Below are 14,812 nucleotides of genomic sequence, written 5' to 3' on the forward strand. Positions count from 1 at the left end.
TTTAAAAATGTATCTGTTTCTCATCCACACCTATCAAATTGCTTCAGAAGACATGGATTTAACCACTGGAGTCTTATGAATTACTTCTATACTGCCTTTTGGGCCTTCAAAGTTCTGGTCACCATTCACTTGCATTGTGAGGACCAACAGAGCTGAAATTTTCTTTTAAAAATCTTAATTTGTGTTCTGCAGAAGAGAGAAAGTTATACACATCTGGGATGGCATGAGGGAGTAAATGATGAGAGAATTTAACATTTTTGGGTGAACTATCTCTTTAAGTCATACAGGTTTGGAACGACTTGAGGGTGAGTAAATAATGACAGAATTTAAACATTTGGGGTGAACTATCGCTTTAATCTCAATACTAAACAATACCAATTATATCAGTGTGTGTGTGTGTCTGTGTGTGTGTGTGTCTGTGTGTTTTCGCAAAGGTTTATTTTTTTTACAGCTACTAACCAAGTCAAGTTCTGAGGACTTCATAACAAAGGGAAAACAGTTGCTTGTCTCCGCATATGTATTTTGTGCATTTTTATGTTTAAAAAATTATTTACAAATATGTATTTTTTATTTTATACTCACATTTACACCTGGTATGTATTCTCCCTTACCTCATGAGGTTGCTTGGGTTAGTGTGTTTTGTCTGAATTAATTGTGCCGTTCATGTCTGATAGATTTGAGGAGGTGGCGCCCCCTGGCTGCGGTTTCTGTCACATACCGTACGATGAGTTGAATATACCGTTTCCTGCGCAGCTCACCTACTGCTACTACTGTCGCCGCTTCAAAGTGCCCGATGTTCTCTTCACCACAATAGACCTGCCTACAGAAGCGAACGTCACTGGCAAGGGCTGCCTGATTCAAGCCAGGTATATCCTGTACAGAACAGAAACCACTGGGTGTACTCCAAATAAAATACATACAGTACACATACTTCATATTGCACAGCATGTGCTGTATTTTGAAAATTGCATCTGAAACCATATGCAATTGTCTGGTTGTCATCCAGGTATTCAGAAAATAAAAGTATCATGCACAGCATTCATATTGTGTACTGCATTTCTAGTAGGAGAAGTATGGTAGTTTGACATTCCGAACATTTCCATTGTTTACAAACGCACACGTGGACATATAATGCGTAGCTTAACCTGTAAAAGCCTGTTCCTTTCTCACTCAACTCAATCTCCACCCCACCGTAGGCTGTGTCGGACCAAAAAGAAGGCCCAAGGGGAGGGAAACGCCACCGCCATTAGCAACCTTCTTCCTTTCCTAGAGTACGAGCTTCACACACAGCTGATGAACAAGCTGAAGCTACGTGGCATGAACTCTCTGTTCGGCCTGCGCATCCAGATCAGCGTGGGAGAGACGATGCTGCTAGGACTGGCGGTCAGTCTGCCATTACACACAATGCTAAGTTCATTTAACACGAGTGTATATGCTGCTAATATATCTGTTGTGTGAATGTTGCATCCAGTCTGCCACAGGAGTCTATCTGACAGCGTTACCCAGTCCTGGAAGAATCCAGATAGCAGGAAAAACTCCCAGCGACATCACATACGAGCAGCACATCTCCAATATGCAAAAGAAAATCAACGACACCATAGCTAAAAACAAAGAACTATATGAAGTCAACCCACCAGTAAGCACATGCACAAATGCATCTTCACACTACGTTAGCTCTCTGAGAGTAGCAGGTTACTCTGAGCAACTTCAGGGGTTTGTTTGTTACTAACAGTTTTACACATGAGCTCCAAAATGCTGTTTTGCTTGGCAGCTCACTAGGTTTTGAGACCGAGCTTAAGACTCCCCTCTGATTGACTGGTGTATTTGGCTCATTGTTTTGTTTGTTTATTTGTTTCTCTTATAGGAAGTTGTTGAAGAGATGATTGGTTCACCAATCCCTGAACCCCGGCAGAGGTCCCGCCTCCTCCGCTCTCACTCAGAGAGCTCTGACGAGGTAACAGAATTAGACTTATCCCATGGAAAGAAGGATGCCTTCGTACTGGAGGTAAGATAACTTTATTCTGAGGATGCATGGATGGATGGATGGATGGATAGGTGGATCAGTCCCCCTGATGTTTTGATTCTCTTCTAGATAGATGACACGGACGCTGTGGAAGATATACATGCACTTCTGACTGATTCCCCTATGCCACCAGGTGCACATCTCTACTGCCATTGTTAAACTGTTAATCGATGTTACCTGGACTGTAAGTTAACATATATATGGGTGTGTTCTCTTGCCTTCCCTTCAGGATTCTACAGCTGCAACACTGAAATCATGCCTGGGATTCAGAACTGGACTTCAGCCATACAGGTACAGTTCATTCCATTGAATCGGTCCTTGTCGGAGCCTGGGTATCTCTTCGAGTATTGACGCTGACTATCACCCCTGGAGTCATGAGTTTGAATCCAGGGTGTGCTGAGTGACTCCAGCCAGGTCTCCTAAGCAACCAAATTGGCCCGGTTGCTAGGAAGGTAGAGTCAAATGGGGTTACCACCTCGTAGTCGCTATAATGTGGTTCTCGCTTTCGGTGGGGTGCGTGGTGAGTTATGCGTGGATGCCACGGAGAATAGCGTGGGCCTCCACGCACGCTACGTCTCCGCGGTAACGTGCTCAACAAGCCACGTGATAAGACGCGTGATACGCCAGTCCAGCCCTGGTTTTTTAGGAGACCTGGCTGGAGTCACCCAGCACGCCCTGGATTTAAACTTGTGACTCCAGGGGTGGTAGTCAGCGTCAATACTCGCTGAGATACCCAGGCTCCCGCTGTTTGCACCTTTAAAATAATTTAATCGTTTTTATGGTATATTTTATAGATTTATATTTTTGAAAAGCAGATTTTGTGTTCTGTTAGGAGCTTGTCAGTTTATCCATGTACTGTCATATTTGTCTTGTGCATCAGATGTTTACCTCCGTGAGGGTCTTCCGCCTTAACAACGCCAACCTGACCAATCAGGGACTGAATAAGATTTTCAGTGACCTCTGTGAGAATCTTCTTAAGGTGAATGCATTTTTTTTCCTCATGTGCTCTGAGTGTGTTCTGGAAAGATCAACAGAATCATAGATAAGTTGTTTGAGCATGTTTTTGATGATCACTGCTTTAACATGAGCCTGTAATATATGTGTACTCTGTAGAGCTTGTACTTCAAACTGCGGTCGATGATACCCTGCTGTCTTTGTCACCTGAACTTCACTGTGGCCGTACCTGAAGATGAGCTCATACAGGTGAGAACACAGCCGTTAACACCATGTGAATGGTGCCACTGAAACCACTTTAGAAGCCTTGCAAGTTTACATAATTTTTTTCTCCCAATTTGGAATGCCCAATTCCCACTACTTAGTAGGTCCTCGTGGTGGCGCGGGTACTCTCCTCAATTCAGGTGGCGGAGGACAAGTCTCAGTTGCCTCCGCTTCTGAGACCGTCAATCCGTGCATCTTATCACGTGGCTCGTTGTGCATGACACCGCGGAGACTCACAGCATGTGGAGGCTCATGCTACTCTCCACGATCCACGCACAACTCACCACACACCCCATTGAGAGCGAGAGCCGCTAATCACAACCACGAGGAGCTTACCCCATGTGACTCTACCCTCCCTAGCAACCAGGCCAAATTAGTTGCTAAGGAGACCTGGCTGGAGTCACTCAGCACGCCCTGGATTCGCAAACTCCAGGTGTGGTAGTCAGCGTCAATACTCGCTGACTACCACACAGGACAGACCCCCTGCAAGTTTACATTTTTAAATGGAAGCACACATGCTGAGATAATGTACTACTTGAATGGATTTTGGATAACAGGATCTGTCAAATGCATACATTTAAATGTAGAACATTTGAAGTCGTTAAATATTATATTAAATGTTCATTTTGTAGTCAAATAGAGAATGGAGCTCTTAAGGTCAGTTTCATTTTCTTCCTTTTATCTCTGTTCCATGTGATTGGTCAATGTTTGATTGACAGGTGGCGGTGACTGCTGTTGCAATGAGTTTTTACAAAGATCAGACTCTTGAGAACGGAAGACAAAGTGGGGACAAGACCCTGATAAAGGGTAAGCATTAGGGCTGGGTAATATATCGATTATTTATGATAGAATCACAATGATTTTGCTGGCGATGTAAAATTGCACCATTAATCAAAATAACATCAATATGGCGATATGGTCATATGTGATATTAAACTGCAAAAGGCTGCGATTAAAGACACATAAACATGGTTTGTGTGAGCTTCAGAATAAACCCGGTGATGCGCATGTGCGGCGGGGCTTATGGGTTAGTGTTTTTACCACTTCCACATGCATTAGCAGACCACGTGCATTGTATAAGAGAAGTCGGTTCAAGCATTTATGCGACTCCAACAAGTTACAAACATGACACAGTATTACAGAAAAGGAGGATATGCGGCCAGCACCAACACTGTAAACTGTCAATTACACGCTGCACTTTCAGTGTCAAAATAAAAGCTGAGGTAAACAGGACAGAAAATATATTACTTGTAAATAAAACAAATCTAATCCTCAAAATAATAATGATAATTCAGTATTAATTATAATAAAATAGTAGCAATATTCAACTGGGTTCCAAAAAAATAAGTGAGTAGTTTTTGCACACCTTGTTCATTCATGAAAAATAATGCTTTTTATTAAGTTACTATGCATCTTTGTATATAAAATATAAATATAAAAGTGCATATCAATGAACAGTTTAGCGGATGACAGCCGTGCCTCCCCAGGTGGATCGGAGGCAGTCACCCGGCCCCTGGCGGACGGAACGCCCCTCTGCGTTTTTGGTGGACGGTAGGGGTCTCCCCCGCCCCTGGCAGCGGTACACATCCATGTGACAGTGCCCTGTCACAGATGGTTCATTTGGAATGCCCAATTCCCAATGCACTAAGTTCTCGTGGTGGTGTAGTGACGAATCTCAGTTGCCTCCACGTCTGAGACCATCAACCCACACATCTTATCACGTGGCTTGTTGATCGCGTTACCGTGGAGATATAGCGCGTGTGGAGGCTTCACACCATCTACCGCGGCATCCACGCACAACTCACCACCCGCCCCACCGAAAGCGAACCACATTATAGCGATCACAAGGAGGTTTTCCGTGTGACTCTACCCTCCCTAGCAACCGGGCCAATTTGGTTGCTTAGGAGACCCGGCTAGAGTCACTCGGCATGCCCTGGGATTCGAACTAGCTAACTCCAGGGGTGGTCTTTACCACTGAGCTAACCAAGCCCCCAAAAAACAACAACTTTTGAGCCATTTCAGAGCAAATACATAAATGTTGTGACCTAGGCTGAAAAATATCAAGATATAACTTTTGTATAATATATGTTGAAAATCTGTGTTTCACTGTCTCATGTCCTTTGCAGCGATAACAGAAAATGACGAGCAACTGCAGTTCAATCTGGAGCTCAATGCTGAGTCGTCATCTTCAAACCCTCTCAGCTCCACCAAAGGTATAGCCTGAACCCTGAACCCTTTATCTAGTTCAAACTTTATTTCTAAAGCACATTTAATAACAGAAATTTACCAAAGTGCTTTCCAGGTAGTATTCTACACTTTTAGGATCAATTAATATCTGCGCTGCAGTTTTAAAGGGCCAGTATCATATTTGTAGCATTATTTCTCCCCTGAAGTTTGCTTATTATCAAGATAAAGGTCATGATTTAGTTTTACATGACCATTTTCCAACCTCTGGTCTGACCCTTAGAATTACACGTGTTTTCTTTGTTACTGTACCTTTAAGACTTTTGTAGGTAAGTGTAAGTTGGTCATGTTAATGTGCTCATGGGTTAGACATCATTACAATGACAGTTTTAGCAGCTTAGTTTCAATAAATGGCCTTGGTGGAATAGACTTTGAACGTTCAAATCGGGAAAATCCTGATTTTACTGATTTGCCTCTTTAACATAAGCTTCCTTTGTGTGTTGTCACAGGTCTCTCGGATGTTTCGGGCAGCCATCCCTCGGCCAGAGGTCAGTATGTGATGCTTTGCAGCGAGATCTTGAGGCAGAAGGGTTATTTTCTTTTGATTTCTGCTCCTTTTGTGTGTGACAGATTGAAGTGCTGCAGCACACACCCCAGCATCATCCATTTTACCCCTTTTTTCTTTCTTTTCTTTCTGATTCCTGTTCTCTGTGTCCCTCTATTGTGTGTCCGTGTGCATACGTACGTGTCCATGGGTCATCTGACTGCATGTGCACCTATGTGTGCGTCCTGTATGCGTGTGTGTGTGTGTGTCGGTGATCTGTGTTTATCTGTGTCTGAATGTCCGTCTACGTGTGTGTGTGTGTGTGTGTGTGCGTGTGCGCGCGTGTGTGTGTGTGTGTGTGTGTCCGTCCAGCCCCCCCAGTTGATTACAGTTCCTTTGCAGACAGATGCAGTTCCTGGATAGAGCAGCTTAGACTGAAAGCTCACACCATAAGACGCGGATCAGTTAAAACAAGTAGGAGCACACATGCAAACTCATGCACACAAACATATACAATCACAAAGACCTTAGTCAGAGTAGATGCCATATTAAGAGGGACCTTTAAATGTCTCTACACAAATCTCGTATACCTGCACATTCAATCCTGCCATGTGTGTAATACATGCAAGAACTTCTTTGTTGGTGTACACCTCAGCACTCAACCCCATAGAAGAAATAGAAGTAGGAGGAGGAGAAGAACCTAGGTTTTTAACAAACTGAAGCTTTAAAGACATATGGAGTGAGCGAACTAGGGTGGAAGGCAAGGTTTTCAGTGAATAACGACTTACATTTCAGTCTGTTTCTCACACAAAGCGATTGTGTGGCTTCAAAAGACTTGGTATTAGCGGTCTGCAACCCGACCTGGGTCCGATGGGAACCGAGAAATCGGATTCAGAATGACTTTGGGTTCAGGTTGGGTTTGGGCCTTTCTAACTCACTGACACGAGCGAACAGAGGAGTTAGGGGCCATTCACACTGAACGTGTTTGACTGCTGGACTGCCTCTTGCTGTTTGTTCACCGTCTTGCGAATGACCGGCACATTTTTTGACACCGTTTGAAGTAAAAAAAACGTTGACACCTGTGTTCTGTTTCATTCATTGAGCTGCTGCTAGCTTGTTTTTAGCGCAGGTGTCGCAAGGATTCAATGATCCGAATACATTCAGGCTGCAAAGAGGGGTCTGTTACGTTGTTTCACATTATTCACTGGCCCTCCCCATCACAGGAAGGAAAGACTAAGAACAATTAATATAGACTATTGTGGCATGGGGGGCGTGGTCGTGTGTCGGTCTGCGGGAGAGAGAGAGCGGTAAGGCTTGTCACCTGGTTTGTAATTACCTCTAACACCTGTGTCTTATTATAGTGATACGGAGAGAGACATTTAAGGAACGCCAAGTGTCGAGAGAGAGTGTAAAGTGATCAATGGAAAGGAGGAGGCGAGAACCGGCTTGACGATATAAATAATATTTTAATGAGAAACTTAAAAGACAACATAAACACATGACGGACATGTCCGCTAACGATCTCTCTCTCCCGCACGATACTATGCAGTCGACCTTTATACCTCTTGATTAGTCTAATACGGGACCGGGTGTGTATGATCACGACCCGGCCCCGCCCTCCGCCCTGCCACAGCTACTGATTTGAAAAAACTATTGGCAGAATAACTGGCTTTCTTTCAACACAATCAGCACAATATCATATTGGTCAACCTCTAATTTGTATTTATATACATAATGGTACATAAACCAATTTTAATGTGATATAAATGTGGCAAACATGAGTCTTGAGTATTTTAAACTTGCATATAGTTATTGAAAACAGGGTAGGCATATTATTATTTACCATGGATTTACCATTCAGAAATACTGTAGTAGCAATACATTAACCATGCTTTTACTAAAGTAATATTGCAGTAGCCATGACTGAAGTAATAATAACTGCGTTTCCATCCAAGGATTTGTTATTTTTTGTGAAAAGTTTTGCCGCATCAAAATGAAGCTGATGGAAACGCACATTATCGCTAAAATGTCACAAATCATATTTTTCAATTTAACTCAAGCACATAAACTCTGTGTCGATACATCAAATGTCACGAAAAACTGGTTTGGAAACACATTTTGTCGATAAAATCGTTGCTGTGATGACAGTTTGCCCCAATCATTAGCCTGTTACCATGACGACAGTATTGAAAGCTAATTTATTGTACGTGATTATGGATTGATCTTAACGGGATATTGATCCGATCTGTATCATGACACTTCCAGGAGTGCAACACAAATATCTTGTATCATGCACCGGTCATCAACAAGTACAAGGAGAACAAATGAATGAACACTGTTTGTGATTAATAAATAAACGATGATTACAGCGATTTAAATTAAAGTTGCTTTTACACACCATTCAAAATAATAGACGGCAGTCACGGAATAACCCACAATACAAAACTCATCATTTCTGTGCTTAAAGATGTTTTAAATTAAGAATAAATACACAATGTTAGGAGAATGGCTTCAGCGAGGGTTTTTCTTTTTGTGGAACACTTACAGCCCAATTATATAAAATTATTGTTTAGTTTTACTTTTGGAAAAAATGCCTGGAAATATTGCTACTCTGTTTTACTGATAAGCAATGTTAATCTGTACCATGGCCGAGCTCGTTTGACTCCCAAAGTCCAGTTCGTTTGACTAGTGTGATCGCTCTGAACCGTGCCCGGACACGGTACGCTGAAGAGTTCCTTGGTCGGCTTGAAGAGGTGAGCTCGGGCACGGTTCAGTTGGCTTGGTCACGGTACGCATCTAGTGTGATCGCTAACTGTGGCCGAGCACGGAACTGGAAACATCACATCAGTGATGCGACTGGGCAAAGGGATCACTTTGGTCTACGGCATAGGTGCAGTGTTTACTGGAAATTTGGACAGACGAGAGTATACAGGAACAACAAAAGAACTATGATATATTTGGTAAAAATCACGACTGTCTTCGTGCTCGTGGATACCAAAGAACCATTGAACAATGACACGTACGTGACAAGCTGAAAAAACTGCGGGTTCAGTATCTAAAGGTACTACAATAAGTCTACAATGCTGTTGATAATTAGGCATGTGAGAGGGCCGTGTGTCACCGCGCCCCAAACGACTCAAAATAACCCACGTTAAAATGATGGACTCCATTGTGCTCTGGGAGAGCGCTTTTCTTCAAAACAAAAAGCCACATCGTAATGACATTAGAGATTGTGTTGGGGTTTTTTTGGTATGGGGATACGGTATTAATTATATATGTTCAGGTCTTGAAAAAGGTCCTAAATTTGATTTGAAAAACTCTGCAGTGGTGCCTGGGTAGCTCAGCCAGTTTTGATGCTGACTACCACACCTGGAGTCGCGAGTTCGAATCCAGGGCGTGCTGAGTGACTCAAGCTAGGTCTCCTAAGCAACCAGATTGGCCCGGTTGCTAGGGAGGGTAGTCACATGGGGTATCCTCCTAGTGGTTGCTATAATGTGGTTCGCTTTTGGCTATATCTCCAGGGTAATGCACTCAAGCCACGTGATAAGGTCCGTGGGTTGATGGTCTCAGACGGATTGAGGCGAGTCACTACGCCACCACGAGGACTTTATAAACTTCGGGCGGCTGTGGCTCAGGTGGTAGAGCGGGTCGGCTGCCAATCGCAGGGTTGGCGGTTCGAATCCCGGCCCACACGACTCCACATGCCGAAGTGTCCTTGGGCAAAACACTGAACCCCAAGTTGCTCCCAATGGTAGGCTAGCGCCTTGCATGGCAGCTCTGCCGCCACTGGTGAATGAATGTGTGTGTGAATGGGTGATTGGGACACAGTGTAAAGCGCTTTGGTAACCTCTGAGGTTAGAAAAAAGCGCTATATAAGTGCAGACAATTTATCATTTACCATTTCAAGCCAATGTTTTTTTTTTCCCCCTTCTGCTCTGGTGTGCTGAGGCAGCTGTGCCTTGTATGTTTACTGTTACAATACTGTCACGAATGTATCCTACAGTGTTTACATCAAATACAGCCTATTGTAACATTACTTGCTTTGAGAAGAAATTAGAAATTGAGCAATTACAGCTCAGGCTTAAAATTTCGAGAGTAGGGTCTCGATCTGGGGTACGGGTCGGGTTTCATTTTAAGGCCCGTTCAGAACATATTGTCTGTAAACGTTACTATGTAATACAAATGTTATACGGCATCTACTCTTGTCTATGGTCTCACACATGCATCCTTACTCACACATACTCCCATGTCCTGCATCCAAAACTGGAAGAATCTTGCTGCCATACTCCGATCCGATCAAACTTGATTGACAGAGTGTGAAAGTTGAGGTTGAGCCCTAGTAAAGGGACCATGATGAATACTATCAATCATTCAGTGTCTCTGTGATTTTATATTTGAACTGACTAATGTAATCATGTGATCAATGCATCATCAGCATGCCTTTTACAGGTCTGTAACAGTTGTGGTACACGTTGATGTATTACATCTTTGACTGGTGATACGAAATCTTTCACACTCTTGATAGAAAAGTCTCCTTCCTCAAAGGTCATTGTCCTGATTGATCAAGGCAGATTCGACATGTGTGCATTAATTCTTTCTCTCTCTCTCTGCTTCTCTTTATTTGCATGGTGTTTATTTGCATGATGCAGTGATCTTTTTGTGAAAGTGATTTGCTTTGATCACATGCAACTGATCTGCAACACACACAAATACACACTTGTCCCTTTCTTTTGGTCACTCGTTGCTTATGTTTGTCTCGTCACAGTCATTAGTCTTGTAGAGCGCCCTCTGAAGGCCATGTCTGGTATCTCCCCTTTTCTTTCTCTTTCTCTCTACCCCTCTCTCTCTCGCTCTCTTACTCTCAATAGCATCTTCTCTGGAGAAGGCCAGCCCATTGCCGGAAGGTCGCTCTCGTTCCCTTCAGTCGAATCGCTCCTACTCTGGCAGTTCTGTTACAGTGGTCAAAATGACTCCCCTCTCTTTCATTCCTGGAGCAAAGATCACCAAATACCTTGGCATCATCAACATGTTCTTCATTAGAGAGACCAGCTCACTGAGAGAGGTACACATTTTAAGCAGCCATGTCATAGTTTTAAGGCGCGGTCACATATACCTTTGCACAGGGAAATTCCGCGGTCGAAGAAGGCGTGGACGGATGTTGTGCACGTGTGAAACCAGCAAAAAACTAATTGCCAAGCAGCCTCTTTTTAGTGCTTCACTTTATACTCTAAAATGACACAAAGGTCACCGCCTAACCAAGCAACCTCTTATTGGTCAATGCAGCAAATTCACCTGTCAAAGTTCACCAAACTTGAACGCCACGCAAAATCCGTTAGGATAAATTCTTTGCCAACGGAAGTCCATTGCGCGAAATCACGATCACGTGGATTCCCATTGAGATGACTGTATATCGCCCACTGAATTTCTAAGGAAAATGTGACCCCGCATTTATTCTTGAATTTTTCTCCCTGTAGTCCACATATAATGTTATAGAGGTAGACCGATATATCAGTTTTACCGATTAATCGGTGCCGATAGTTGCTTTTTGGAACTATCGGTTATTAGCATTTTTATTCTTCTGTGTTCCTTTGTGGCAGGCACTATTTTGATTGACTATTTAATTGATTTTCCAATCTAAAATAAGCAAGGGCTTTCAAAGAAACATTTAACTATGGAAACGTGCCCCATCAACAAATCATGCCTCCAACTTCATATCTTGTGAATATTAATAAACCTTATTCCGCAAACCTCATTTGGTGAGATATATATATATGTATATACTGTATATACAAACACTTCATCTAGTAAATATATAGGCTATAAAAGCTTAATTTGGTAAATATTTAAATATAGAGCATTGTAACCGAGCCAAGTCTCCATCATTTCAAAATAAGATTAATTTGTGTGTTTTGGGCTTGTTTACAGTTAAAAGTCCACATTGTGCACCAAATCTTCATTTTCTGGTTATTATTGGGATTTAGGTTGAACAAAAAAACTACATCTGGGATTTTATATATTAGTTGTCTCTTGTTTTTTTGTTGTTGTTTTTTTCCCTTTTTCTCCCAATTTGGAATGGCAATTCCCAATGTGCTTTTAAGTCCTCGTGGACGCGTAGTGATTCACCTCAATCCAGGTGGCGGAGGACGAATCTCAGTTGCCTCCGCGTCTGAGACAGTCAACCCACGCATCTTATCATGTGACTTGTTGAGCACGTTGCCATGGAGATATAGGAGATGTGTGGAGGCTTCACGGCATCCACGTGCCCCACCAAGAACAAACCACATTATAGCGACCACAAGGAGGTTACCCCATGTGACTCTACCCTCCCTAGCAACCAGGCCAATTTGGTTGCTTAGGAGACCTGGCTGGAGTCACTCAGCACGCCCTGGGATTCAAACTCGCGAACTCCAGGGGTGATAGTCAGCGTCTTTACCACTGAGCTACCCAGGCCCCCTCTTGTTGCCTCTTGTTTAACATTCATTAAATCTATTTTAAAAACGTATCAGCCGATTATTTGGTTATAGGCCTTTGCCTCCACCTTAGTTACCAGTATCAGCAAAATCCACTATCGGTCGACCTCTATAATGGTATGATATGACATTTTTATGATATGACCCCTTAAAGGAATATTCCTGGTTCAATACAAGTTAAGCTCAATCGACAGCATTTGTGGTATAATGATGATTACCACAAAATAATAATTTTGACTAATTTCGGGGAAAAAAAGCAAAAGTCATCAATCAGTTTGTTTTGTTAAAATACTCACTTTTTCAAAAGTAAAGCCACAAGACATGAACAATATGCATGAAAACATGATTTAAGTGTGATAAAATCACTTACTAACAGCAGCTGTGCAAAGTTATAGCACATTTGACAACTTTGTTGCCATGACGATTATCAACACACCCTTAAACAGCTGTAAAAATGACCATTTTAACAACTTTACAGCTCAAATAATGCACAAACTAAAACAGGAGAATTAATGTAAGTGCTTTTATGAAATTACAAGCTGCACATTTCTGTCTTTAAACCCTCCAAAAATTGCTCCCCCCCATTCACTTCCATTGTAAGTGCCTCACTGTGACCTCCATTTTCACCTCTTTTTAATGATAAAGAGGGACGAGTCTAAATAAATTTTTGTGGTAATCGACATTATGCCACAAATGATGTCGATTGAGCTTAACTTGAATTGAACCCGGAATATTCCTTTAATTCCAATGAGAAATTTTAACGTGTGTGTGTGTGTGTGTGTGTGTAGGAGGGAGGTGTGAGTGGGTTTCTTCACACGTTCATAGCTGAAGTATTTGCAATGGTTCGCGCCCACGTTGCTGCTCTCGGAGGAAACGCTCTTGTATCCTACAGCATGAAGGAGTGTGTGTTTATGGAGAACCCCAACAAGAACCAGGTTAAGATATAAATAGTCAAAAACCCAAGCTCATTAGCACTCAACTGATCACCGTTTTTCATTTATGCATGTGTTGTATGTGCTTTTCAGGCGCAGAGCCTAATCAACGTTAGCGGGGATGCTGTTATCTTTGTCCGAGAATCCGAACTTGAGGCGACTTCTGTACAGCCGCAGTCGGCGGCGACCAGAGAGACCTCCAACGGTGGGGATGGAACGTGAACCCACAAACACACGCACACCAAAAAAATCAAGTGTGCTAGTCTTAACCTGAACCATCCCATCTGAAGCCATTTGAAGCTGGTTCAGGTTAGAACTACAGCACTAACCAAATATATATTTTCCAAAAAATAAGTTAAAATCTAGACACGTGTACGATCTCTTTGCAGCCCGATTGGTTCTCTCCAGTGTCATATTTTAGCCCATTAAATGATCGATGTTTTATTTCTGAATCATGTTTTAAAATCCCTCCATCAGAGTTCTTTCAAAAAGGACGTCTGCCATTTTTCTATATGTTTGGCCATTATTCACATTCCACTTTGCTCATATGAGGCTGCGGCAGCTACAAATTTAAAAGGTCTAAAAGAGTGTCTATGTGTTTGTAAATATGTCAACATCTCTCTAAATGGCCATGTTTTATATTTCAATATTGGAATAAACTACTTGTGCAGTCGCACAGACATCCAGTTCAGGATTTTACCATACTGAACCTGCCATACTGGTTTCAAGTTAGATATTTCTCGTCACGTCCTACTGATCTCTTTATAATCATGTCAAATGCTGGAAACGTGTTCGTTTGCTTTCATGTGCCACAATGTGTGCTTTGTTGTTCCGACGTCAGACGTCTGTGAGGCTGGTCCTGTTCCCTTGGATGTGCGATGCCAGTTAATCAATAAGATAAAGAGATATTTTAGGGGCAGAGGCATGCTCCACATGAACTGTGGGACACGTGAATGTACAGATGATGAGAATGGAGAGGAGACTGAAGTCTGGTTGAGGTTGGCGGCTTGCTGAATCCTCTGCTCATGTGTTGACTGACTTTTATTGCTATTATTTTGTATATATGTGTTTGACTGAGGACAAAGCAAAATTGCACATTAATAGTATAATTAAATAAAACTGTTATAGCTCTTGTGTGATCCTTGTTTTTTTTTTTAATGAATCAGATGTTGTAGATGTATTCTAATGAAAACAAGTTATCACAAATAAAAAAAATAATATAAATATACATACATATTATATATATATATATATCAGATATATCAGCTGAGTATTTTTTGAGACGGTTAAGACCTAAAATTTCTTAGAATTTGAAAGTGGTTTTTTTTTTGTGTGTGTCCTATCTAGCAAGCTGTGTTAAGCCAATAAAATGCACTTGAATAGTTATTCTCATCCGACCCGCTAGATGTCGATTATGTAAAATGCCACACTACGGTGGGTG

General features: G+C 42.2%; 1 protein-coding gene across 10 annotated transcripts in view; it reads left to right on the forward strand.

The window, feature by feature from the left end:
- Positions 1-14,499, forward strand: part of c2cd5 (C2 calcium dependent domain containing 5) — a 47,814-nt gene extending 33,315 nt beyond the window's left edge. For 8 of the 10 annotated variants that reach the window (XM_052096906.1, XM_052096907.1, XM_052096910.1 and 5 more), the window contains 15 exons: positions 675-866; positions 1,197-1,383; positions 1,472-1,636; positions 1,865-2,005; positions 2,093-2,156; positions 2,253-2,314; positions 2,904-3,002; positions 3,137-3,226; positions 3,961-4,048; positions 5,368-5,454; positions 5,935-5,973; positions 6,342-6,443; positions 10,838-11,031; positions 13,228-13,374; positions 13,465-14,499. In XM_052096906.1, coding sequence (XP_051952866.1) covers positions 675-866; positions 1,197-1,383; positions 1,472-1,636; positions 1,865-2,005; positions 2,093-2,156; positions 2,253-2,314; positions 2,904-3,002; positions 3,137-3,226; positions 3,961-4,048; positions 5,368-5,454; positions 5,935-5,973; positions 6,342-6,443; positions 10,838-11,031; positions 13,228-13,374; positions 13,465-13,593 — 1,786 coding nt within the window. In that variant the 3' untranslated portion in view covers positions 13,594-14,499. The remainder of the gene's footprint in view (positions 1-674; positions 867-1,196; positions 1,384-1,471; positions 1,637-1,864; positions 2,006-2,092; positions 2,157-2,252; positions 2,315-2,903; positions 3,003-3,136; positions 3,227-3,960; positions 4,049-5,367; positions 5,455-5,934; positions 5,974-6,341; positions 6,444-10,837; positions 11,032-13,227; positions 13,375-13,464) is intronic. The other 2 variants (XM_052096904.1, XM_052096912.1) reach the window with 1 other exon arrangement.
- Positions 14,500-14,812: the final 313 nt, after the last annotated feature.

This window comes from Xyrauchen texanus, chromosome 29 (genome assembly GCF_025860055.1).
Source record: "Xyrauchen texanus isolate HMW12.3.18 chromosome 29, RBS_HiC_50CHRs, whole genome shotgun sequence".
Taxonomy (NCBI): domain Eukaryota; kingdom Metazoa; phylum Chordata; class Actinopteri; order Cypriniformes; family Catostomidae; genus Xyrauchen; species Xyrauchen texanus.